This window comes from Gymnoscopelus braueri (genome assembly GCF_963280865.1).
Source record: "Gymnoscopelus braueri genome assembly, chromosome: 21".
Taxonomy (NCBI): Eukaryota; Metazoa; Chordata; class Actinopteri; order Myctophiformes; family Myctophidae; genus Gymnoscopelus; species Gymnoscopelus braueri.
This window is the reverse complement of record NC_137623.1, coordinates 17987360-18013241: the sequence shown is the minus strand read 5'-3', so window position 1 is coordinate 18013241 and position 25882 is coordinate 17987360. Positions and strand designations below refer to the sequence as shown.

General features: G+C 41.2%; 1 protein-coding gene across 1 annotated transcript in view; it reads right to left on the bottom strand.

The window, feature by feature from the left end:
* Positions 1 to 991: 991 nt before the first annotated feature.
* Positions 992 to 25882, bottom strand: part of mmp16a (matrix metallopeptidase 16a (membrane-inserted)) — a 106186-nt gene continuing 81295 nt past the window's right edge. Inside the window, exons 7-10 of the mRNA XM_080418414.1 lie at positions 18382 to 18520; positions 10193 to 10343; positions 8824 to 8939; positions 992 to 4884 (exon numbers count right to left, since the gene is read on the bottom strand). Coding sequence (XP_080274540.1) covers positions 4544 to 4884; positions 8824 to 8939; positions 10193 to 10343; positions 18382 to 18520 — 747 coding nt within the window. The 3' untranslated portion in view covers positions 992 to 4543. The remainder of the gene's footprint in view (positions 4885 to 8823; positions 8940 to 10192; positions 10344 to 18381; positions 18521 to 25882) is intronic.

Genomic DNA, 25882 nt, shown 5'->3' with positions numbered 1-25882 from the left:
TAGAAAACCCTTTGGGGGTTATAAAGTTAATCTCACCACTGTATGAGATGTATGAGATAAACTGTATCAAAATAATGAATTAAAAGGCCATACAATGTCTGAAAGCACTTAGCAAGCAGTGGAGGAGAGTCCGAATCATAATTATGTTTTTCATCTGATTGCCTCAAGTCAAAACCTTGTGATTGATGTCCTCCCTACTATGTAAGTGAACATATCAAATTGCTGATCCCCATTTCCATTGAAATTTGGGGGGTTTATTCAGCTTTGTTACACCTTTAGTGTGCCTGGTCAAAAGTGACCGCCATTTGACCAAAATGAATGGGTAAGACTATATCCAGTCATCCGCGCGCGCGCGCACACGCACGCACGCACGCACGCACACACACTAGATGGCTGGCCCCTTTGGTGCCACAGTGTAAAAATGTTATTCATACATCTTACAAAATCAAACGATTAATATCAGGTTGTATCCTATACTGTATCATACTGTTCTTTTTAGACTTGTACCACAGCAGGTCAAATTGCTCTCTCAAGGCCATACAATGTCTGGAAGCACTTTGCGAATGGAGGCGAGACATGTGTTGAGTAAACTATTCAAAGTCCTAAAAGAAAATTACATACTGTAAGTTGAAAAGCATATTGTGGAGGAAAGGTTAAAGCATCCATTGACCTCTTATAGCGACTTTTAATCACTCTATAATGCATTATAACAGTCAGTATAATAAACTATAAAATTATTATAATGTATTACAACTATGCGAATTATGATACTTGCCAAAAGCAGTCTCTGGTTGTCCAGTAAGTATGAAGTATTATAATACGTGACCTAATAATTCATTCATTATAAAATGTGTTATAATTTGCTATGATTGTTGATTGTTATAAAGCATTGTAGTAAGTATTTAGGGTTTAAGTGGTTAAACATAAGACAAAGATATGCTGAGCACATACACACACTTTACAGATGTGAGCAAAGACTTTGAAGATCGTCTCCATTTACCAACCAATTTATTCATTGTCAGGACATGTCTCTGTTGACCTAAAGTCTTCAAACACACAAACAAGTTATCGTGAGGTGTCCACTTTTGTTTGACCAGAAACCAAAATATGAGGAAAAATAAAAAAGATATTTGACAGACACAATCAAATACTGCTTTGCCACGAAAGCAAGGACACCACTTGCTTGCTAGCAATTGTAAATTATTTTAATTACCAAAAGAACTGGAACACTTTTAGGCCTAAAACGAATTGTCCAAAATCAATAAAAAAATATCTGTGTGACTAAATTCCAACATATTGGTGTATCAGATAGCCTACAGTATTCAAAATGTACCACTTTTTCTTTAGGTATCAATAAGTATTTTGATTTTGATTTCACTGTACCTAGAGAGGGGCTATATATTGAAATGTACAAAAATAAATGCAAACAGTATATTCAAGAGATTCAAGACAGTCCCTCCTCACATTTTTAATGGGGGGGGGGGTGCTGGGGGGCAGGGGGGAAAAGTCATGTCTGGGCAGAACCAGTTCAATGTAAATGCTTACATGCACTTTGACACAGGCACTGATCTTGACTAAAAGTGTGTCACTTTATGGGTTAGCGGGAAGTTATGTGGAACATCTGTGATTTCTCTTGACGTCTTTCAGACCAAAGGCAGTCGGTTACTGAGAAAATGTCCACACCTGGAAACCTGTTAGCATTGCTGTAGCAAATGCTAACTGTAACAAAAAGGAATCAGCCAGCTGGTCCAATCACAAATACCGTACAGAATTATTATAAGTATGATGCACCTTGACTTTTTTACCCAAACAAGAGCAGGGTGTTGGCAGAGGAGCAAGTCATTATGAACAAATCCATTAACACCAGTTTCAAGCTGTTTGAATGAGCCTGGCTTTTGTTCCTTTGGAAGTAACAATGCAAGTGACGTTAGCACACTTCTTACGCAAACATAGTGGCTTTTTTTTCCCAAATCATTCTATCTATTTTGACTTGAATATCGTCGCTGTCGGGTGTAAACCTTGTCCAAAATCCTATCCTTTTATTTTAAAAGGGTTATTTTCAGAACAGTGAAAATAGTCAAAATTACTAAGATCTTGTAAATTGGCTATTTTCACTACTTTTGTTCGACACTCTTTAATGATCCGTTAATTTACAGGAAATTAATTTACAGAGAAAATAAAAAGTGAATTATATGGAGATATGAGGTTTCTTTTGTACGACACTCTTTTATGATCCATTAATAACATATGGAGATATGGTTTCTGCCCGACAGCAACGATATATTTTTTATCACATTCCTTGCAATACACTCACAATAGACTATACTCTGCTATGATTGAGCACTGAGTGTTGTGCATCTTTAGTTAGTAAAACCAGACGTATATCAGACAGCAAAATCCACATTTGTTAATTTAACTCTTACACAAGTACATCTTTTACCCCTTTGGATTTTACTGTGCAATCACAAGAAGCTTGGACCCCACCAGTTTCTAAACATACAAACAAAAATGCAGTACAAATGAAATAAAATAAAAACAAAACAGCTAAATCAAGCACAAGAGGAGTATGATTGTAATTAAGGCGAGATAAATATTGCAAAAATATTTTGGCCCCTGTTTTTTTCATACAGACTAGTACAGGCAGGCAGTGCCCCCCGATCTCAAGTGCTGCAAAAAGGAGTTAAAAACAGTTAGTAATGGAAAAGAAAAGAAAACTATGAAGAAAACGCTGATCCTCTTTGGAGAGAAGGTCATCTTATTTGGTTTGGGTTGTCTTTCCTGTGCATTAAAGGGTAATGGAAAGGACCTCCTTTTCTCCCCAAACAATAAATTAGAAATTAGAGAGCAAAACAATTGTATGTTTAGAATGGGGAGAGGTTGTTGACTTGCATTTATCCATAATTGTTTCTCTTTTGACTGTTAGGTACAGGACGGGATTGTTAGATATGGGACGGGTTGTTAGGTATGGCAGTGGTTCTCAAACAGTTTCATGTCAAGGACCCCCAAATCAATACGTATTTGGCCACGGACCCCCATCTGAAAAGATTTTTTGGGCCCAGGACCCCCATACAAAGATTTGTGTCTTTAAAATGTTTAAAAAATATTCCAAATTGTTCACACATTTTGTTCAAGATTTTTTATGAAAATAGAAGATCTCCAAGCTCACAATGTGTCGCCTCACGATGCATCGTGAGCGTGTAGATTGGCTATTAAATAGGCGATGTACAGTATGTATGGTTAATGTGGTTAAACCACTTCGAGAACCACTGACGCATGGGACAATAATGGAACGGATGTGGGGGTCAAGATCAAAACCATACAAAAGAATGAAGCAAGTTTGTTTTGTGTGTTTTCTTCTTATGTTTGTTTGACAACCTGATATGATGGATGGTGACGTATCGCATCACAGTAAGTGTTCCTCCCCCTGAATGTAGTTCCCCCATCTAGCCACCGGGTGGTGGCACAAACAGATGGGATTAGGGTCATTTTTTTCCCACCCCCCTCTCTCCTCCAGTAGTGTAAAAAGCTCGGTGGTGGGGGGGGGGGGGGGCTTCGTGGAGCCAACTTAAAAAGTACGGCGATTGTCTTATTGAGAAGCCACTAATAGAAGCACCTCTACATGCCAACTGGCTGTTTGTGTGTGTGTCCTGTCCCCTCGTGGGGGATCCTGTCACTACAGAGGAGGGAAAGGGCGGCTTGTGGGTCTTTTCGCCGGAGCCGCCGAAGTGTACCGTGCCTCCATGTTGTGTCTAGTCGCAGGAAAGGAGCAAAAGTCTGGGGGGCCGGCGTCTCCTTCTCGACTTTTAAAGGGAGAGTTCATCCCAAAAAAAAAAAAAATCTACCAATTACTTACCCCATGAAATATTGAATTTATGGAGATTGTTTTTTTTCTCTTTTCTTTCATGTCGCATTCCTGATCGAGTATTCCAATATTTAATTAATTGAAGTAAATAGGAGGCCAAGGCAAAACTATATAAGAAATAGTTCATAAACTCCAAAACAACTCTCAGTGTAATTACTGGGAGGCATACTACTACTATGGTGCTTATAAGAGATTGTTTTAAATATAGTTTTGCTCTCGTTAAGATTGTCCTTCTATTCATTTTGATTAATTAAATACTGGAATATAGACCAATTATTTGTTTACCAACACTGAGACTGGATGCACAGGTGATTGTTTCATGCAATCAATTCTCAACCTGTTGTTTCGGGGTGCGCTGGTTTCAGCGCACCCCAACCCCCTCTTGTGTGTTGGCTAGTGCTGCGCGCCCTAGCGAGACCTGACAGAATGGGTTTCATTTCCAACCAGTATGACGCTTGCAACCAGTGTGACGTCGTCTGTTAAGGGGTCTATTGGATCAGGAATGCAAAAAATAAATAAAAAAGAATCTCCATGAATTCAAGGCTTCATGAAGTGAGTAATTGATAGGAGAAAAAATATTTTTTTGGGGTGAACTATCCCTTTAACATATGAAGTCTATTCTCATCACCATTTCCCCCCCTTCTCTGCACTGTTCCACCCCCACCCCCCGCGTTGTCTCTCTCACACCCACTCCTGCATGGAGCGTTTGCAGTACAGTATGTGTCGTGGGGTCCCCTTGCGTTTGAACTGCACCACGGTGAAGAGCAGCACCAGGAGGCAGAGGGCCAGCACGCAGGGGATGGCGATGGCCATGGCCCTCACCGTGTCCCCGTCCTCGTCCAGCGTCATCAGCTCGTCCGTGTCGTTGTCCTCGGGGCCCGGTGCCCGCTGCTCGGGGTCGATGGGCGTCAGGTCGCAGCCCATGAAGTCTTTGAGGACGGACCTGGGGTAGCCCGGCTCCACACGCAGCCGCTGGTTGTTGAACTTCCAGTACTCCTTCCCCTTGTAGAAGTAGGTGAAACCTGGAAGCACAGGGGGAATGCAAATGAATGTGTGTGAGTGTGTCTGAAGACCAAAAGCCTATAGCTCCACCAACCAAGGGGGAAATCCCCTTCAGTCGAGTGGTTAAGATGTTTGGCTTTGCTGTCCCTTCCCACGCGGGAGAACCCAGTTCAAATCTCGGACGTCACAATTAAGTGCACCCTGTATGACACACTGTGGTGGAAGAAGTGCTCAGAAAGCAGCCATGCGAAAGACGCAAATAAACGTCATTTTCTGCACAATATTTAAAGAGGTGGTGCCATGGTTTTGCACTTTTTATGTTTTTCATGTGTCTTGATAGAACTTCATTAAGCCCCCTGGTGGTGTTTTATGGTGTTTTATGTCTTCTCTGACTATTTTGAGTTTCTACCTGGAGGCTGAAACCTTGAGGGTCAAACGTGCCAATAGAGAAACAGCGCTTTAGTGACATAGTAAAAACATACCCTCCCCCTCATTATCATAACACAACAGGTGTGGGCATGAGGAGGAGGAGGGACTAGGACAGGTGGGTGGTGCTAAGGTGGTGGAGGAGGTGCTAAGGTGAGAACCAGGTATACTTAATGAACTGGAGGCGTGTCCACATAAAAACATAATTTTTAACAATTTCTGTACACTTTTTTGAAAAAAATCTTCCTCCTAGTATAACCATAATACATGATGATTATGTTTTGGGGGGGGGGGGAATCACTGAAAATCACGGCACCCCGTCTTTAAGAGAGAGAGAGAGAGAGAGAGAGAGAGAGAGAGAGAGAGAGAGAGAGAGAGAGAAAGAGAGAGAGATTGGGCACATCAACCATTCACCTGCGGTTCTAGCAATGACATCATGTGTGAACTTGAGGAAACTGTGCTTCCCAGCGACCGGACACTGCAACCTGTTCTTGCCAGGAACACTGGATGAGTTCTGGCTCTCCGTGGCTGGGGAATACCCAGGATTTTACACGGCTGCCACAGTGTGACCAAACTCCTTTTGGATCTACGGTGCACGTATGTGTGAAACGTATTTGTGTTCACGGGCATTTATCAAAAGCAAATAGAAATCCCAGTTAGGCAGAGAGGAGGATGAGTAATATTGTTTTGCTCAGCATTGGGCCATGAATCCAGCTGTTATGTTCCAGCAAGCAGGCCCACCCATGTCATCAAACAAGTAGCATAACATTTATAGGCTTATTTCATTGCAGGAACACGCCACTCAACGAAAACTGTGTCGCCAGCATCTCGTTGAACTACACGATCGGGTGGCAAAGTATGATTTAGGCTTAAAGGGCCATGAGATCCTATAGGACATCTTTGTAGTTTGTTTTCCTACAGGTTAAACATTGCAGAAGGGTAAAAACATTACACAAAAACAGTACATCGTTATGTAAGCAACACAGCTGCAGCTAATAAAAGTGTTAGATTACTGTTGACCACTGTCTATGCTTGTCTCCATCTAAATGTGCACGCACGCACGCACGCACACACGCACGCACGCACGCACGCACGCACGCACGCACGCACGCACGCACGCACGCACGCACGCACGCACGCACGCACGCACGCACGCACAATCAGCCAAAACCCGCCCATGGGACCCTGACCCACCCTTCACGCTACGATCGAAGCCCTCTTGGCAGCAGAGCCAAGAGGCTCTGGCTAGGAAAAGTGGCGCATGAGCCACGGGCACAGATGGCATGAGCGCTCTGTGCCACCTGCACAGCCAAAGTCTTGAGTGTCGATTTAACTCTGAGAGTGTAAAACAAAATGGACCCTTCCTGCGTGCCCTGCTTCTTTTTTTTCCTCCAACACAGAGGTCCTTGACCACCTGGCATTATGCATCCAATGGGGCTGAGCTCTTTTCCTATCCACATCGGATCACCCAATGGTGCGACTGTGAAGACATTTTGAGTCATGGCGGAGGATGAAACCAGAGTGAGCACACTGTATAATTGTGTGCAGTTCATTTAAACACTTCACAGTGTACAAATAGTAGCAAACTCCATGGTTTGATATGCTAAAAACAGCATATTCTTAACCACTGAGCTTGTTGATTAGATACGTTTGCTATTGCTTGATGTAACGATTTTCTTTTTAAACATATCTTGACAAATGTTGACAAATTTGCCCAACTTAGGGGTTAATATTTTTTTTACATAAATATTAAACATATCAGACAGTCTACATTTCCCAAAAGGAAATAAATGCATTTAATTCAGTCTGACCAGAAGCAGCGACAAAACAAACAATCACCACCAGTAATAAAACATTTTATGAGAAATAAAATTTCTCAGAGGGAGGGGATATCAAAAGCAGAGGCACAGATTCCCGATCCCCATCCCACCCCCAGCAAATCAAAACCTATGTAACTCTGAGAGTGTATAAATGGAACCAAATGGACCCGTCATTTTTTTAAATGAACACTATGGATTTTACCAGTGGAAAAAGTACTCAAATGTTTTACTTGAGTAAAAGTATCAATACTGCAATGTAGAAGTACTTCGATACAAACATAATGTCCGGAATTCAAAATGTACTTGAGTAAAAGTACAAAAGTATTGGTATCAAAATGTACTTAAAGTATCAAAAAGTAAAAGTAGTAACATTTTTGGAAATAGCTGATCTACAAGCTCAAAACGCGTCCCATCGCGACGTGTTGTGAGCTTGTAGATCAGCTATTTTCAAACAGCATAGGCATAAAATAGGGCTAAAGGTGGTTAATGTATGTTTTATAATATAATCATTTATATCTGCAAATTAACTAGTAACTAAAGTTTTCAAATAATTGTAGTGGAGTAAAAGTACAATATTCGCCTCTGAGATGTAGTGGAGTAGAAGTAAAAGTACTGAAAATTGGAAATACTCCAGTTAAGTAAAAGTACCTCAACATTGTACTTAAGTACAGCACTTGAGTAAATGTACTTAGTTACTTTACACCATTGGATTGTACTGTGCAGCCTGCAGTTGTCATGCCCTGTCTGCTTTCAATCCAGCCAGACAAGAATGGAGGGATTGTCGGGCATTCTGCTTGTGAAATATTTCTGCATTCTCAGTGAAAGAGATCCCTGTCATATCTTGGCACACGCTGCACAAATATTATACACGATTGAGATTGTGCCTATGTTGCTGAGAGTTGGATATTTATCTTCGGTTTGCGGAAAGTTTAGATTTCCATACGTTGCAGCCTCTATCTAAATTACATCCTATTCCCAGCTGCTGAAACAATCCAATGTCCCCTCGGGGTGGGACACGTTCTATATTATCTTAATTAAGCAATCCAGAGTTTTGGGGCAAATTGTCCTCTTTTCCAACTTGGCACATTTCAAATTTTGGCATTTGGCCATTCCAAGGGGGAATACAGACCAATAGTCTTATTGGTGTCACCTATACAGTACGTATGCCTGTCAATCGATGCTGCCCTGGTACACGTGCAGAGGACTGTGTGCCAGAGACCAGTGGAATCAACAGTTATTAGTGTTTTTTGTCGGTTATTATCTACTATCGGTTATTTTATTTTCTAGTATTTTTTTTTCCTTTTCTTTTTTTTTATCGCTTAGTTCAACTGATTGTTGTACCCCTACCACTTAAAGGAGTAGTTCACTCAAAAAAAGTACTTATTTTCTATCAATTATACACCCCATGAAGCCTTGAATTCAGATTTTTTTTTTTTTGTCACATTCCTAAGACAATAATTTGATGGCCAAGTCATTGATCAATAGGGGACTCCGTAGGAGACTCTTTGAGACTCTTTGAGACTCTTTGAGTCTCCTATACCGGAGACTCCGCCGGTCATCAAATTATTGGCTTAGGAATGCGAGAAAAAACTTAAAATCTCCAAGAATTCAAGGCTTCATGGGGTGTGTAATTGATAGAAAATAAGTCATTATTTGGGTGAACTACTCCTTTAAACTGCCGAGTCTGATTGGTCATGGGAAATCAGACCCTACCATTGGCTTTGTCGACAAAGGCGCCCTGCGGCGATTCAGGCACTCCCTTCCACACGGAGATGGGCTTAGGATAGCCCGGGTCCATGGTCCTTACGTCCTCATTGTAGCGCCAGTACCTACGCAGCGAGAAAACACAACGCCACAAACAGTGGGAACGTGAGATAAAACACTGTCACAGGTCAGTTTCACAACATGCTTGTTGAATTAACTTCAATAGAGGAACATTGTAATACATATACATATACATGGATTAAAGGAACAAAAATAACAATCTCATTACAATAGATATTTGGAATTCCAAGTCCCAATGTGCGACTTGTGAAACGGCGTGAATGGAGCCCCCACACAGCACTGGTTTTCCTAAACAATTAGCACAAGATATAAAATGATGATGTGTAGATATGCAAGCTTAGATATACAAGCTCATAACGCGGCACTGAGTGCCACGCTATGAGCTTGTAGATCTAAAATTTTTTGTTTAATCGTGGATTTTTTTTTACAAATCTTAGAACATAATGTTTTAAAGCAAACATTTTTAACTCTGATCTGTGCTTCTGGGGGTCCCTGGAACAACATATTTTGAGATGGGGGTCCGCGGCCAAATCAGCACCACTGATAACATACTGGATTTAGAAAACATTTTTAGATTATGTATTTGGACCACGGACCCTAGTGATGAGCGGGTCGACCCGTAACCCGCGGGACCCGCGGGTCAACCCGCGGCGCGGGTGGGTCGAGTCAGGATTTCAGAGGCAATTATGCGGGCTGAGGGTGAGCGGGTCAGCCGCTCTCACACAAAAAAAAAGAAAAAAAAAAACTATTTTGAACAACATGCTTGTTTATTCAGCCCATGACAATGTTGTGCTACTGTAGACATGTAGGGTACTTAAAAGAGCGCTATATAATATATATATGTATTCCCACCGCGGGTCGCGGGGCGGGTTGAGCCATAGATTTATATATGGGTTCGCGGGGCGGGTTGAGGCGGGGTGGGTTCCGTGGCGGGTTGGGGCGGGGCGGGTCATGAAAAAACCTGACCCGCACATCACTAACGGACCCCCATCTCAAAATGTTTTGTTCCAGGGACCTCCCCAGAAGCAAAGATTTGAGTTACAAATGTTCGCTTTAAAAATATATATAAATTCAAAGATTTGCAATGTAGAAATACTACTGTTACAAGTAAAAGTCTGGTATTCAAAATGTACTTGAGTAAAAGTACAGAAGTATTGGTGTCAAAATATACCAAAAGTAAAAGTACTCATGATGACAACACTATAGAGCCACATCTTCAACCTCAAACTTCAACGCAAGGACATTCCATAACCTTACAGTACAGTAGATGTCTTAAAAGTCTGCCCCTCCTACCCACCTGTCCCCCTTGAAGAAGTAGGTCTTGGCTACGTCCTCCCACCAGACGGCGGTCTCGATGCTCTGGGCGGGCATGCCATTGCCAAAGGTGGAGATGTCCTGGGGGTACCCCGGCTGAAGAACCGTGTCCTTAAACACCCAGAACTGCTTTCCTGTAGACAACAGAGGGAGATTAATTTGTTGTCAGTTTTACAGTCAGTCCCTTTGGGCATAAGTGACATTGTCATAAGAGGGTAAAGGGGGCTGAAAGGTAAAGTAAGTCAGCGGTGGGCAACTTTGATGATGGAGAGGGCCACTATATTTCCACACTCACTCCAGAGGGCCACATTGCATATACTACTATTGCATATTGCATATACTGTCTCTCCGTATTTAGACTTTTTTTTGCCATTCTATGTCACGAAAGTAGCAACAATAGCCGATCTACAAGCTCAAAACACTGAAAAGTTTTTTTTTTATTTTATTTCAAATGCATTTATAGTTATACTCATGTTAACTTTATGAACTTAAAAACAAATACATTGGACATAAAAAATACAATAGAATTGTAATACTAGTCATTAAGCTACTAATATAGACTGAAGTAATTAAAGCGGGTCTTGTTTGCATGTTTGGAATTGTAACAGCTGAAATCAATAATATATCAGTAATCCGATATTAACCTGCGGGCCGCATTAAGTGAAGGTGGGGGCCACATGTGGCCCCTGTGCTGCCAGTTGCCCATGTATGAAGTAAGTGATATTCTTTAGTTTAAAAAAAAAGTATTTTGTTAAAAAGTTTATGCTCACTTTTCTGATAGTAATCATTGCTATGTGGGCAGAAAAAACACGTATCTCCATATTATGCTACACAGCGTCACTCAAAAGTAGCAAAAATAGCCAATCTACAAGCTCACAACGCGTTGCATTGCAACGTGTTGTGAGCTTGTAGATCTGCTACTTTTGCAATTGTTGATTTATTTATATTTATTTTTGTTTAATTGTTTCCAGTGAAAGTAGTTACTGTACGTCTGTCCTTGGTTTATGTAGTGTTTATTCAGTCACAAATTGTGACTGAATAATGTTCTACAGTGGATCCATCCAGCGGTGTGTTCTACCGTGTTATACAGTATGTATATAACGCTATATAATGTAGTTTGACTGCATGCAGAACATTTTCCTAACCATTTACATCCATTGAAAACGCGCTAACGTATCTCCACGACCACGCGCATGTCGTGCAGGGAATGATTATCGTATCTAGGGCTGTCACGAGAACATATTTAAGTTGACGATTAATTGTCACTCAAATAATTGCGATTAACGATTTCATTGTGTTTCTGTTGTTGAAAATTAATGGAACATTATGAATAAAAACACTTCTGTTTGGCCTTTATCTTTCGTAAACAAAAGTTGCACAGGGCAGATAAGACAAATAACACATATTTGATTACTTTATACTAAATAAAACATTATAGTAGCGGAAATAGCCGATCTATAAGCTCAAAACGCGTCGCATCGTGACGCGTTTTGAGCTTATAGATCTGCTATTTACACTATTTTTGACATTTAAAAACATATATGACTTTTTTTTACATGGAATTGATTATGACGATTATGCAAAAATAATTGCGATTATATTAAATAATTGCGATTAGACGATTATATTAAATAATTGCGATTAGACGATTATGTAATAATTGTGACAGGCCTAATCGTACCTAGAACACGCCACTGGATCCATCCATGGTTTTGGACATACAAGGTTTCCACCCTACAGCGACAAGATGCTAATGTAGCCTTATGGTACTTTAACCTATTCAGACCGGGAACACATCTATGTAACCAACTTTATCCATATGTTATACTTTGGCTATTTTTGAAATATTTGAATATACAGTATATGCATTTTTAAAGGGAACAATTTTGACTCAAATCTTTGCTTCTGGGGGTCCCTATTACAACATATTTTGAGATGGGGGGTCCGCGGCCAAATACATTATCATCTTGTGGGGTCCTTGACACGGAAGACTTTGAGCTAATTTATACTTGTTGCGGTGTTGTGTGCTGAGAATAGCAAATCTGCTTGTCAGGCATGAGAGAATTATACTACCCTACAGAGTCAAAGTGCAGTAACTCGCAGCCACCATCCAGTGGAATGCTTTGCCTACCGTTGTGAAATCTTTGAATTCTCTACCAAAGTTTAAAGTTGATCTTAAAGCATGGCTTCACTCAAATTCTAATTGGACCTGGGCTACATTCCTTCTCCATCTGGCCTGCATGCCCCCATGGTTGTAATGTAGACCATTGTTTCTCAAACCTTTTTCATTTCAAGGACCCCCAGTTTGGTATGCATTAGGCCCAGTGGGTGGAAAGTAACTAAGTACATTTACTTAAGTACTGTACTTAAGTACAATGTTGAGGTATATTTGCACTTTTACTTGAGTATTTCCAATTTCCAATACTCTTTTACTTCTACTCCACTACATCTCGGTTCTAAGTATTGTACTTTTACTCCACTACATTCATTTGAAAACCTTTATTTGCTTGTTACTTTGTAGATTTGGATTATTAATAGAAAACATGCATTAACCACTTCAGCTCTGTATACATTTTGGCCATTTGAAAATAGCCGATCTACAAGCCCACAATGTGTCACGATGCGACACAGCTTGTAAATCTGCAAATTTCAAAATATTTGTATACATTTGAAAATGTATCTGCATATATGAGTACTTTTATTTTTGGTACTCTAAGTACATTTTGATGCCAATACTTTTTTACTTTTACTCAAGTGAATTTAGAATTCCGGACATTTACTTGTAACAGAGTATGTCTACATTGCAATATTGATACTTTTACTTAAATAAAGCAATTAAGTACTATTTCCACCACTGATTAGGCCACATAACTCTGAGAGTGTACAAATGATACAAATCGGTGAGCTTTTGTTAGGCCTCCTGGGAGTGGTATAGTCTCTGTGTGTCTTTGTGCCTGCCCCCCCCCCCCTCTTCCTGTTATATTAGTTTTTATTGTTTTAACTGTTTATATATCTATCCAAACTGATAAAAAAGGCTTTAAAGAGTTTCAACTGGTGATCTGGTATCTGTATATAAATCCTCAAACCATGAAGACTGATGATAGATTTGAGCTATAACCATTATTCTATACTTTGGCTATTCAAAAATAGCAGATATACAAGCTCATAGCGCGGCACCGAGTGCCGTGCTATGAGTTTGTATCTGCTATTTTTTGGAAAAAACATTTTTTTTTTGCAATAATCTTTGAATATATATATTTTTAAAGCAAACATTTGTAACTCAAATTGTTGCTTCTGGGGGTCCCTGGAACTAAACATTTTGAGATGGGGGGTCGGTGGCCAAATACATATCATTTTGGGGGTCCTTGACATGAAAAAGTTGGAGCACCACTGATGTACAGTTATAGCAACATACGTTTTTTTCCAGAAACCTGTTAGGATTTAGAAGACATTTTGTAGATGCGTTCCCGCATTGAATGGGTTGAGCCTGACAGGGTTGCCAGATCTGCTCAAGTGCTCATGTGGCCCATAGTCGCTTCTTTTGGGCTGGTTTTCCTAGACCTGGTTGCTTGTTTCTCTCACAGAATCTGGCAACACTGGAGCCTGAGCCTGAGTGGACGCTCACTCCGTTTCTTTGCTTGTGGGACAAAAATGTCTATTCTGTGAGTGTCAAAATATGAAATGTGCGTGTTATCACTTGAAGCTGTGATCTTACCGGGGATTTGAACCCAAATTACTACTGCTGCTCCATAGGCAGAATCCGTGCTTGGCCAAGGGGAGAATATTGTGCTCATGGGCTTCAGGCAGTACGACTTGTCAACAAGTAGGTGTCCTATACCTAACACTACTTACTAGTGGCAGAGGTGGATGTACTTAAGTAAGAGTATCAATACCACAATGTAGAAATGTTACAAGTAAAAGTCTGGTATTAAAAAAAAATTTACTTGAGAAAAAGTACAAAAGTATTGGAGTCAAAATATACCAAAAGTAAAAGTACTCATGATGCAGAATGGCCCATTTCACAAGTTTTCAAAATGTAAAAAAATCGTTTGAAAATAGCTGATCTACAAGCTCACGCGACACATTGTGAACTTGTAGGGCTGCTATTTTCAAATAGCCTAAGTATATATAGGGTTGAAGTGGTTAATGTATACTTTATTATAATAATAATCAAAATCTACAAAGCTAGTAACTAAAGTTTTAACTAGAGATTGAAAATTGGAAATACTCAAAAAAAGTTAAAATACCTAAAGAGTGTACTTAAGAATATATAGCGGGAATATATATATATATAACTGAAAGAATATATAGCGGGGTTACACCAGTAAAGAAACTTTGAGTAACACTGGTATATAGGGTGTAAGTGATTACATTGACACTCAGATTGTACTATGTAGGCTCAAAACAACCTTAAATGTCTTCATCTCAGCTTTCTGAACGTTATCTAAATTAAAGAGAAAACACTCACTCCCACTTAAAAAAATAAGAGTTCCCTCTCTCTCATTCCTGGTGAGTAATAACTGGGTTAAAGGTTACATTGCTACCCCCTACTCCTCAGGAAGTAGTTTTTTCTTCCACTGGGTGGGGAGGAGGTGGAGGTCTGGGGCAGGTCAGGAGGAAGTGTTTATAGAGCCAAAAACAGAGGGGGGGGAGGAGAACCATGGTACAGCAGAGAGAGAGAGAGAGAGAGAGAGAGAGAGAGAGAGAGAGAGAGAGAGAGAGAGAGAGAGAGGGGGAGGTGGAGACAGACAGACAGAGATGGAAAGAGGAGAGGGAGAGAGAGAGAGAGAGAGAGAGAGAGAGAGAGACACACACAGACAGACAGACAGAAATGGAAAGAGGAGAGGCAGATAGATGGAGGGGGAGAGAGAGAGAGAGAGAGAGAGAGAGAGAGAGAGCGAGAGAGAGAGAGAGAGAGAGAGAGAGAGAGAGAGAGAGAGAGAGAGAGAGAGAGAGAGAGAGAGAGGGGGAACACAACAGAACATAAGTCGATTCTCTCTCTCTCTCTCTCTCTCATGGCAAGGTAACTCTAGTGTAACTATCATGGCATTTAGGTAACTACCTTATGTAACTCAAAATATTTGTTTTATTTAATGATCAATCAATCAATTGTGTTCCGGCGTAGATCAAGGGAACTAATGTAGTGTGCTTTAAGTTCTTTTTTATCTGTATCACAAAGAAAACTATTTTTTTCCAAAAGACTGATTGAACAGTCTTTGAGAGAGAGAGAGAGAGAGAGAGAGAGAGACAGAGAGAGAGAGAGAGAGAGAGAGAGAGAGAGAGATGAGAGAGAGAGAGAGAGACAGAGAGAGACAGAGTTTTGGAATGTGAGAAAGGTATGGATGGAATAACTCTCACATTTCCTCTCAGACCAGGCATGCTGACCTGTACTTTATTATTATTATTGTTCTTTTATAATATGTTTATTTATTTTTTAGATCATTTTAGTATATTGATCAAAGACTAAATGTCCATTTATAAAAGTAATGGCATATTTGTGTAAAATCAATCTATTGAATGAAACAAACTTCCTCTATATAATCTACCATCAATTTGGGGTCCAACCCCCCTGGGTGAGAACTCTAGCGGAGACTGGGGAACAACAATAAACATTATGCTTATGCAACAATGGCTTCTATATGTAGCTATGGATTTCATTTATTTCCTTCCCGTACAGTATGGTAAAGTATGCCCTGAATCTGTCCTTTGGGAATATTCATTTTACAAAGACAATGTTAGACACCCCTTTATCCCCCTAACCGTTATAGGTTATTTTTATTTTTTCAGTTACATAACATCTTACTGTATTATGTCCAAACCTTCACACTCAGAGAGGAGAGCCAACACAGATTGGAGCTTGTCCGTGACTCCGTGTCAAGGTAGAGACGTGAGCAGACAATGGAGCGGAGCAAAGGAGGATCATGACCTGCTGTACACTACAGTAACTGACATTTCAATCACTGAGTTTGTCCAAGGATGTTCACTGATCCGTTACTCAATGGAAGACCAGCACCCCTTTCCACACATGTTCCACACAGTGTGTTTTTCTGCCCTATGAGCCATGTGGCCCATAGGGTATTGGTTCTCAAAGTGGGGTCCAGGGACCCCCAGGGGTCCTTGACGGAGTTCCATGGGGTCCCCAGCTAAATGATAGATCAGGAACCAAATAGACCTTTATGGGTCTGTAATTCTGTGTACAAATGGAACCAAATGGACCCGTGCCATTTGTACACTCTCAGAATTAAATTAATTCAATATAAATTGGGGTCCCAGAGATAGAAATACCATTCAATGGGGGGTCCGTAGCCTAATTCATGTCAAACAGGGGGTCCTTGAAATTAAAATAGTTGAGAATCACTGCTATAGAGCCGTAAAAATCTTCTCTTATGGGGGGTTCCTGGCATATCTTTTCAAATGGGGGTCTGCAGGCTAATAAGTGTCAATCTGGGGGTCCTTGACATTGAGAACCACTGCCATAGGGCAGGAGCCTATCTCCTGTTTCTGTAGTGTGAGGCAGCTTGATGTACAAATACTGCACATCCCCCGATTCTCCTAGCCTGATATATAGTATGTATAGTACACCCCCTGGACATGACGCTAGTATGTCACAGAGACTTCCCCCCAAGGGGTTCGAATCCACCGTGGTGCATCCAGCGTTGATACAAACACAATAGAGCATTGCAGTTCCCGCCCACTTCCTGGTTTTTCCTGGTGCCGGAAGGAAAAACTCAATGCATTTTTCCCATTGACATTTCCAAAAATATTTATATCAATTAATTTAAGCCTAGAATCAAGCCATCCAGGGTCCTGGTGAATCATGACCATAAAACTTTTTTTTTTCTGTGATTTTTTTTATTTTATATTTAATTATATGATATACTATATTTAATAAATACCCTTTGTTTTGCCGTTTTCACAAAAAAAAAATCACAGAATCAAACGTTTTATGGTCATGATTCACCAGGACCCTGGATGGCTTGATTCTAGGCTTAAATTAATTGATATAAATATTTTTGGAAATGTCAATGGGAAAAATGCATTGAGTATTTTGCGGTGGAACCCGGAAGGGGCGGGAACTGCGATGCTCTATTGGCCTGTGTTCGTGGGAGGGAAGCCGGGCGGGGAGGGTGATATTTGTCACGTACTCATTTTAGTATATTGCCGGCACCTGTCAGCGGGGAATGTTGATAGGGAGGAGTAGGACGAAGGCTCTACGTCCTCCCAGTGGTGGCTCCTCACTGGCAGGTGAGCCAGTAGGATACGACAGCAGTGACAAGCAGTGGAAGGAATTAATTGGCACAACGACTACTTTGGGAGAATGAATGAATACACCCACTGACAGCTGAGACTGTATGACATTGGATTGAACTGCAGCGTTGTGTGGAGCACAGATGTAATAGACCCTTTTCAACCCATTGTGACAGAACCAACAGGACTTTCCAATTGCTAGCATTATGAGGTGGTCTGACCTACATCATTTTACTGACTCATAAACGTGTCTTCAGTGTTCAGTTGCCCGTTATGTTGTTTTGATACACACTACCTATAGTCTGAGACACTGTGTCCTTCCTGATCCAGACAGCAGAGCACTTTCACAATGATCAATTACCACAGCAGGACAAAATTGCCAGGTAACAATAGTCAGCCGCTAATGTCAACGGTCAAGTACTTTCCCAGGACTGAAGGCTACATCACAGACATTTATTGTATTCAGCCGGCTTGAATAAGCTAAAGTAAACTGGACCATTGTGCTCCATTTGACCATAACATGCTGTATGGCTGAGCGTGGGTGTTTGTGTGTTTTGGAGTTGTCTGTCTGTGTAAAGGTCTGTGTATACAGTATGTGTATATTATTGTATACTCCTTCTTGCCCTGTAACTGTATCATAACTGCTGTGCTGTTTTAGGCGACCAAACTTCCCTCACAGAATCAATAAAGGTCTGTCTGTCTGTCTGTCTGTCTGTCTGTCTGTCTGTCTGTCTGTCTGTCGGTCGTAGCGGGTCAGGTTTGACCTGATGAAGAGCCTTGGCTCGAAACGTTGTCAATAAAATTATCCTTGGAGCAGACGAGTGTGCAGGTTTATTCTTTTTCTTCATATTACTTTCCGACCCAGCACCTCAATGAAGTGATGTGCGTATTCTATTAGTTTTTATATGGTCGTAGCGGTCTTACCTTTGAAGAAGACAAACTTTCCCTCGCTGTTTTCGTACACAGCGTCTATCTTGGGTGGAAGTCCCCTCCAGAAGACGTTGATGAGCATGGGGTAGCCAGGCATCACGGAATTATCCCTAACTCGCCAAAACCAATGATCCTAGACAGGACAGGACAGAAGAGGAGAGGAGAGAAGAGATGTTTCACAGTTTATGATCAGTGACCATAATAATAAGTGTATTCCTATTACAAGTGCATTGAATTCATGAGGTCATTTTCATTGCATTTACAGTATCTGTTTCACATTCATAAATTATTAATGTCATTAACAGAAAAGCCTAGCACATTACATGCATCATTATTTGCATTTTAGTGAGATCATCACGACCAGCTTTTCATGACCATATCCATTTATGTTTTGTTCTGTTTTAATGAGAACCTTGGACTTGCATGCTATTGCAGTAGCCAGACTCTTTCTGAGCGGTCCTCATAATGTACTCTGAACATTCAAAACTTCCTCTATCATTGTGTAACGCCCCTGGTCTCCTGCACGGGAAGGGACACTAAAGCATCTTAGCCACTTGCCTAAAGGAGAGATATTAGGCTGTCCCGACGCGTTGATTTGCTATTTTTGCTGTTTGAATAGAATTTTCTCTCAACTTTTGACTTTTGAAAAGGTTTGACAAATTCACCCATATAATAGCGACACCAGGGTTAGGTCATTTTCAATTGAATTATCAAAATGTGATATTGTCAAGCATAAATAATAAATAAAAGAGGTTTGTTGTAGAGTGAAAAAAAGAGCAGACCAAGTACAGAGCCAAGGTCAAGTTTACTAAGTATTGAGGGTTGAAGTGGTTAAATGTCTGAAAATACACATTAATTGACACAACATTGATGATAGTGTTGTCAAACAAGTCTATGAAGCTATCTTTGACATCTATGAAAAAGTTTAATCTGCAACACAAACGTATACAATATGTAGTGGTGGGGGTCCCTGCTTCATCTCTCTCTCAGCTAGGGGGTCCTTGGGCTGAAAAACGTTGAAGACCCCTGCTGTACTGCAATTGCACTGCATTGCATTATGTTGCCCCCCTTCCGTGTTGTTGCAGTTCCATACAGTGCACAAGCCACATAGCTTTGCGACAGTCAGCTTCATGCATCTGTGCACTTCATCTTTGCATAGCTCTGCAAATAGATGCTTGTTGATGCGGTGACCTTTTAATGTACAATAATTCACTGCTTCAACTGCAGCTGCGAGTGCTTCGCTCCCCTGAGGTCGGACCATTTTATTTTCATTATTTTTTTCTAGGGGAATACTTGCTGTTTAGTTCCGCTGTTCCGATCTTCATCTGCACTTTAGTAAAAACACACTGCAGGAGCAGACGGCAGGATTCAATGTAGGGTTGCCAAGTAACCTGAAATTCAAATAAGGCACACCCGGCTGGGAATTCAACGTCTTGCTGCCTCCTGCACGCAATTTCGAGCGCTTCCAAACTCGAACACATTATTGACAGAAAGCTGCTCATAACATGTCTACAGTGGATTTTTATGAAACAAAAAACTTGACAGAGACAGAGGGTAACCCAAGCTTTCCGTACAGGTGCAATATTGGTGAGTTTACCGTTGTTTAATATACAATCAGATAGGACTTTTCTGTTTCATAAATGACCTGACAATAGAGGGTATTGTAACTTAGATGCAGATAGCATTTATAGAATCTAAGTTGCTTGAGGCTAAAGGCCTGTAGGCCATTCTTTCAAATGTGGTTAAAAACTGTTCGCGGATCATCATCACCCCCACAGTCATCATCGTCGCTCGCTTCTTGCTCCTCCTCGCCCTCTTATCTCTTACACTGCTCCTCTCATCTCGCGTACTTGGCCTTGGATCTGCCGAAACTGGTGCTCCACATTTCGCCATCTCAACTCCTGGCGAGACAGTGCTTTGTCACGCTGCTTTTCTCTGGCTGCTTGAGTTTGCTTTCATCATGCCAGACAGCTCCTCCAACTTATCTGACTTTTCTGTTTCATGAATGGGACTGTCAATGGAGGGTATTACAAATTACAAATTAGATGCAGATAGTATTTATAGCATCTACGTTGCTTGTGGCTAGTTGGCCTTCAGATGAGTGGGCTGTCTGTCTGGTTCCCCACTTGACGGGGAAGGGCTGCTCATGAACATTGCGGACTCAGAAGACTTTAAGAAAGTGAGAAGGGTCATTCTAGCTAAGTATGAAATCACCCCTGAAACGTCCCGACAGATTTCGTGCCTTGGACATCCAGTTGGGTGAGACGTACGCCCGCCTGAAGGACATGTTTAACAAGTGGGTCCGAACAGAAACCACCACCATTAAAAGACATTGCTGAACTTTAGATCCTCGATCAGTTCTTGAGAATGGTGCATCCAGAGATGGAAGTGTGGATTGGGGAGATCCAAAGACTACTGAGGACGCTGCCCACCTTGCCGAAGTGTTCCTGTCCGCCAGGAGGCGGACCAGGAGCCAACCAGAGTGGTCCCCCCGGCTGGAAAAGTAAGTCCCATATGGGGATGAGAGGGATGGTTATGGTCAGGCCCAGAGTAGAAACTCCGGCAATAGACACTTTCTGAAAATTATTTCAGAAAGTGTCATAGGTTGATGGGCGTAAACAGGCAGGTGTAGGCTGTATGGAGGGGGCTCTGGTCATAATTAAGAAGGGTATTTTGTACCAGTGTCAGGGCAAAATTGAGGCCTTAGTATTACCCCAGTCACTCAGGCATACTGTCATGGAGCTAGGCCAGTCAGTTCCTTGGGCATATGGGATTCTATAAAACACTGCACAGAATTGGAAGCCGTTTGACATGGTCAGGCATGTATACCAAACTTTCCCAGTTTTGCAACTCTTGTGACATACAGTATGTCAGATTACATCAGGGAGGAGAGTAGCCACCCTTTTCAGCCATTGCCCATTATTGGAACACCCTTTAATAGGATAGGCATAGATGTACAGTAGTAGGGCCTAGTAGTAGGGCCTAGTAGTGCATCGGGTAATGGCTACATTTTAGCAATTTGTAACCATGCCTTGGACCGCTTTTTTCTGTCTACACTTTAGACAGAAAAACTAAAACAAAACAAAAAACGGTCCAAGTACAGCGGCAACTCAGGTTCAGTTCACTAAGTCTAGAGGTTGTAAGGGGTTAACGACCTGTATTGTAGTATATGACTGTTTAAAGTTGTAAGATGTGTATCATTGATTGATTCCCAAAACTAAGGAACAAAGTGTGTGTCTTATCAGTTCAATAAGGGACACATCTTTTAGTTTCCAAATAAGGGATGAGTTCTTATTTCAAGGGGAAGTTTCGCTACCCTGATTCAATGTCATTATCGAAGGTCATTCGGAACACCTTCTGGAGTCGGAGCTGCTTGCCAGCTCTGATGAACTTGTCGACTTCACTTCTAGCGAGAGCTGTACTGGTTCACACAGCCTCTGTTGTGTGCTCGCTCCATCTGCTCTTCCAACAAACCCTGACAAACGCTGTAAACTAAACTCCAGCTGTTGGGTTTATTGAGGCCTTTGAAATAGATGTACTTTGTATGGTTGCCCCAAGAGCCAGCATAGCTGGCAATAGAGAAAACGTTGAAACCTACAGCGCACTCGGCCTTGTTCCAAGGTTCAACACGCTAGCTTGGGTATTCATTAAGCCATGAGTCTTTCAGATTTCCTCGAGGAAATGTGAGTGCGGGCCAAGTGTGTAGGTGTGTCTTTTTTGATGTTGGAAGAAGCACCGAAGACAGAGGGAAGCCAAGGAGAGACCCATCTGTGAAAGCCATTAGGGCCCAGCGAGACTCCACACCCTTTGGCACCGAATGAATCCTCTAGCCTCTTTGCCTCACGCACACGAGACGCCTGGCCCAAACGCACTGACCTCTTCAACAGAATAGGAGAGAGGGAGAAAGACAAGGGGGGAGAGAGAGAGAGAGAGAGAGAGAGAGAGAGAGAGAGAGAGAGAGAGAGAGAGAGACGATTGGATGGAGATGGAAAATTCTAATTTTCACAACATCACAGCATCCCTGATTACCAATTAATGTTAAATACACAACTCATTTATCAAACAGAGGGGGGTGGCACCTGTGCCCCCCCACCCCACCCTCCCCCGTTCCAATTTTTTCTTGCTTCTCCTTCCACTCTGTCCGTCTCGTTCTAGTTGCTAGCCTGATTGATTTCAATTGTTCAGCTCCCCCCCCCTTCTGTATACGGACTTGGACCAGTAATTGAAAACAGATCAAGCATTGAAACTGGACCCATTTGAATCCCTTTGACTGTAAAAAGGGGAAACTGTTGTTTCTCTCACCCACCTTCCTGTTCTCATTGTGGAAAAATAAAGGGCCAGGCAAGGAGACCCGAGTAGAGGAACATTCCAGCTGGTACTGTGTCATTACGGGAGTGTCTAGAATAATGAAAAGCCTAGCCTAGTGTCAGCGGAACATTACACCTGAACATTTTCATGTTCAACATTTTCAAGAGGGAAAATAGGTTGATAGCGTTGAGTGCTCTGGCGAACAAGCCTAAAATACTATGAACTCTCTTACAGCGGAATTGATTATAGTGCATGCGTTATTGCAGTATTGTATCAATGAATAATGTTGTGCGAAAGCGAAACATTGCACAAAATCCAGTCATTATAGGCAAAAACGTCCAATAAATATCAGAGCTACAAGCTCACAACTAGTCCCATCAGGACACGCTGCAAGCTTGTAGATTTGGTGGGGACAATGTGTGACAACTTTTGTGGCTTTTAAAAAGCGGTTTTCACTTGCAGTGAAAGAGCAGAAGTTATCAAAATAATGTAAAAATATCAAAAATATCCCATCTACAAGCTCACAATGTGTCACAATGCAATGCATTGTGAGCTTGTAGCTATTTCCACTCTTGAAAAAAATACTAATAATAATAATAATAATAATAATAATAATAATAAGGGTAATAATAATAATAATAATAATAATAATAATAATAATTGAAAGTGAAAGTGTGGCTGATGGTTTTATATATATTTAATAAATGAAAAGGTAATAATAAGAGTTTAGAGTGACTAAACAATAACTACATCCATTGGAACACAGGTTATCTTTTTACCATTTCCTGAAGAGGAACGGTTATGGACAGACTGTACAAGGTGTCCAACCGACAGCGACGATTATGCTGTATAGAAAGAAACAACAACAACTGTGTTTCTACTGGCCCAGCGTGCACATTCACAGGTCAGAGTTCAACACTATTCCCTAAAAAACATGTCTAGATCTGTAATTATGATAACAGAGGTGTGTCCGTAACACCGCTACAGCCCTTACTGATTGCACAAGAATAAAGGAGAACCAGCCGCAGCGGTCGGGAGCAGGAACTAGATCCAGCTCTAGCTGTATTGTTGTTGTTTCCACTGACTTCAGGGGAAACAGTCACGGCTGTAGTGTAGGTTTCCTCTGACAAAATGATGAGGAAAGCTTGGTTTTCTCCATTATGCTGATATTCCTTCTTCTATTAATTGCTAACAAAAACGGTTAACAAACAAAGTAAGTGCGTGACCAGTCAGTGGTGAAAAGTGGTGTTGCACCCTGGTATGGCCATGTTAAATTTTTAGCAATGTTGTACAGCACCGGAACTATTGGGCTGGCGGGGCTGCAGCCCCTCTGCTGAATATTATTTTAGATGCCTAAGCAACGCAAAACAAACTGAAGATTTGACCAAGAGGGGCTGCCACTCTCATTAGCTGCTGCTAACCTTGCGTCTATTTACATTTTTGCCTACAATGACATGCACAAAGTAATTATAAGGGATAAAAATGTTTAATCCCAACAATGTATACCCCCCACAAAAATTTAGTGTACAGTTACAAAGGCATACAGTACACAAGCAACACAGCCTTCCTCCCCGATGTAGAGAACCCTGGAGAGCGTTGTGTTTTCCTCTGTTCCTGGCTGTGAGCTGCCAAGGCCTTGTGCTTATCCACTGAGAGCAGAGCATGAAGACAGAGTAGATGAATGGACCTTCTCTCTTTGACTGGGGGATCAAAACCGCTTTCCTTCTCTCCTGTCCAACAGTTGCTGGACTGTGTTGTCCAATGTTCCTTTGTTTAAATGTTCATAAAACTTTGCTTCCTCAATAGCCTATAATTAGGCTGCTTGGAACTGAGCTTTTCGGCTATAATGACTCTATTCTCTTACATGTACCTGTACACTTCTTGCACTAATGTCTAGGAATAGATACCAGCTGCTACGCTCATGCACCTTATTTCAAAATCTCATGTACATACATTTTTGGATGGGTATGCTATGTGTAAATTGTCCTGGTTGGATTTGAACAAGGAACCTTCTGGTTGCATCTAAACCACTGCACCACAGAGGTTCTTACTTATTCTGTTAACTTGCGTGGTATTCAGTGAAAGATTAGATAAAGGCCCCAGGTAAAAGTTGGATAGATGCCCTTGCTAGTTTTGAACTCAGGACCTTCTGTGTGCAAGGCCTGTATCTTAACCACTGCTCCACCATGGTTCATACTTTCTCTGGTCTCTTGTACGCTCTTCACTGAAAGATTAGCTAAAGGTGCAAGAGTCAGGTAAAAGTTGGATAAATGTCCTAGTTGGATTTAAACCGGGAAGCCCTGTATCTAAACCACTGCACCACAGTGGTTCTTACTTATTCTGTTCACTTGTGTGGTCTTCATTGAAAGATTAGATAAAGGTAAAAGTTGGAAAGATGTCCTTGCTGGTTTAAAAGTTAAATATCTCAAAAACTACAAGTACAAAGTAAAAGGTTCAAGCATTTGTGTCCACAGTAAGATGAATTATAAAAAGTGTGAATGGAGTTTCTAGGTGAAAGTGTTTCTTGAGGTGCCAAAACTTTTAAAGGAGTATATTTCTAAAACTATGAAACATTTCAAAGATTCGTTTTCAGGCAAACATGTTCACAGTAAGATGAACATTTTAAAGTTTGAATGGGGTTTCTAGTAGCTAGTAGCCTGCCAAAGTTTGAAAATTTTCCCCTTTAAATGTCCATTTTCATTGACAATAGCCTGGTTCCAGACTCACTGGACTTCTCTCCCTCCGAAGTTGTGAGGGACCACAGAGATTCCAGACTAATATCGCTGCGTAGATATTAGATATTAGATATTATATGTCTTCTCTCTCTTCTTTCTCTTTCTCTTTTCTTGAAACAATCCAAAACGATGGAGCTTGCACAAAAACTAATTTCACCCAATGTTTTACACCTGTAAACCTGATGTGACAATAAAGATGATTATATACTGTACTTATAGCTGTTGCTGCTACAACGCTTGCATTTCTCCATGGGGATAACATCCAAGGCTACTGGTAGACACTGGGCGTTTCTCACTACTTCAAAAGAGTGAAAAAACGCCCACGGGCACAACGCCAGAGGGAGCTCCACTGATCGCATTCCCCCCAGATTTGGCACAAACATGGGGATGAATTCATTCTACTATTATGCAACCAAAATGTGGAATGCCCTACCACGCAACACTTGCAATTT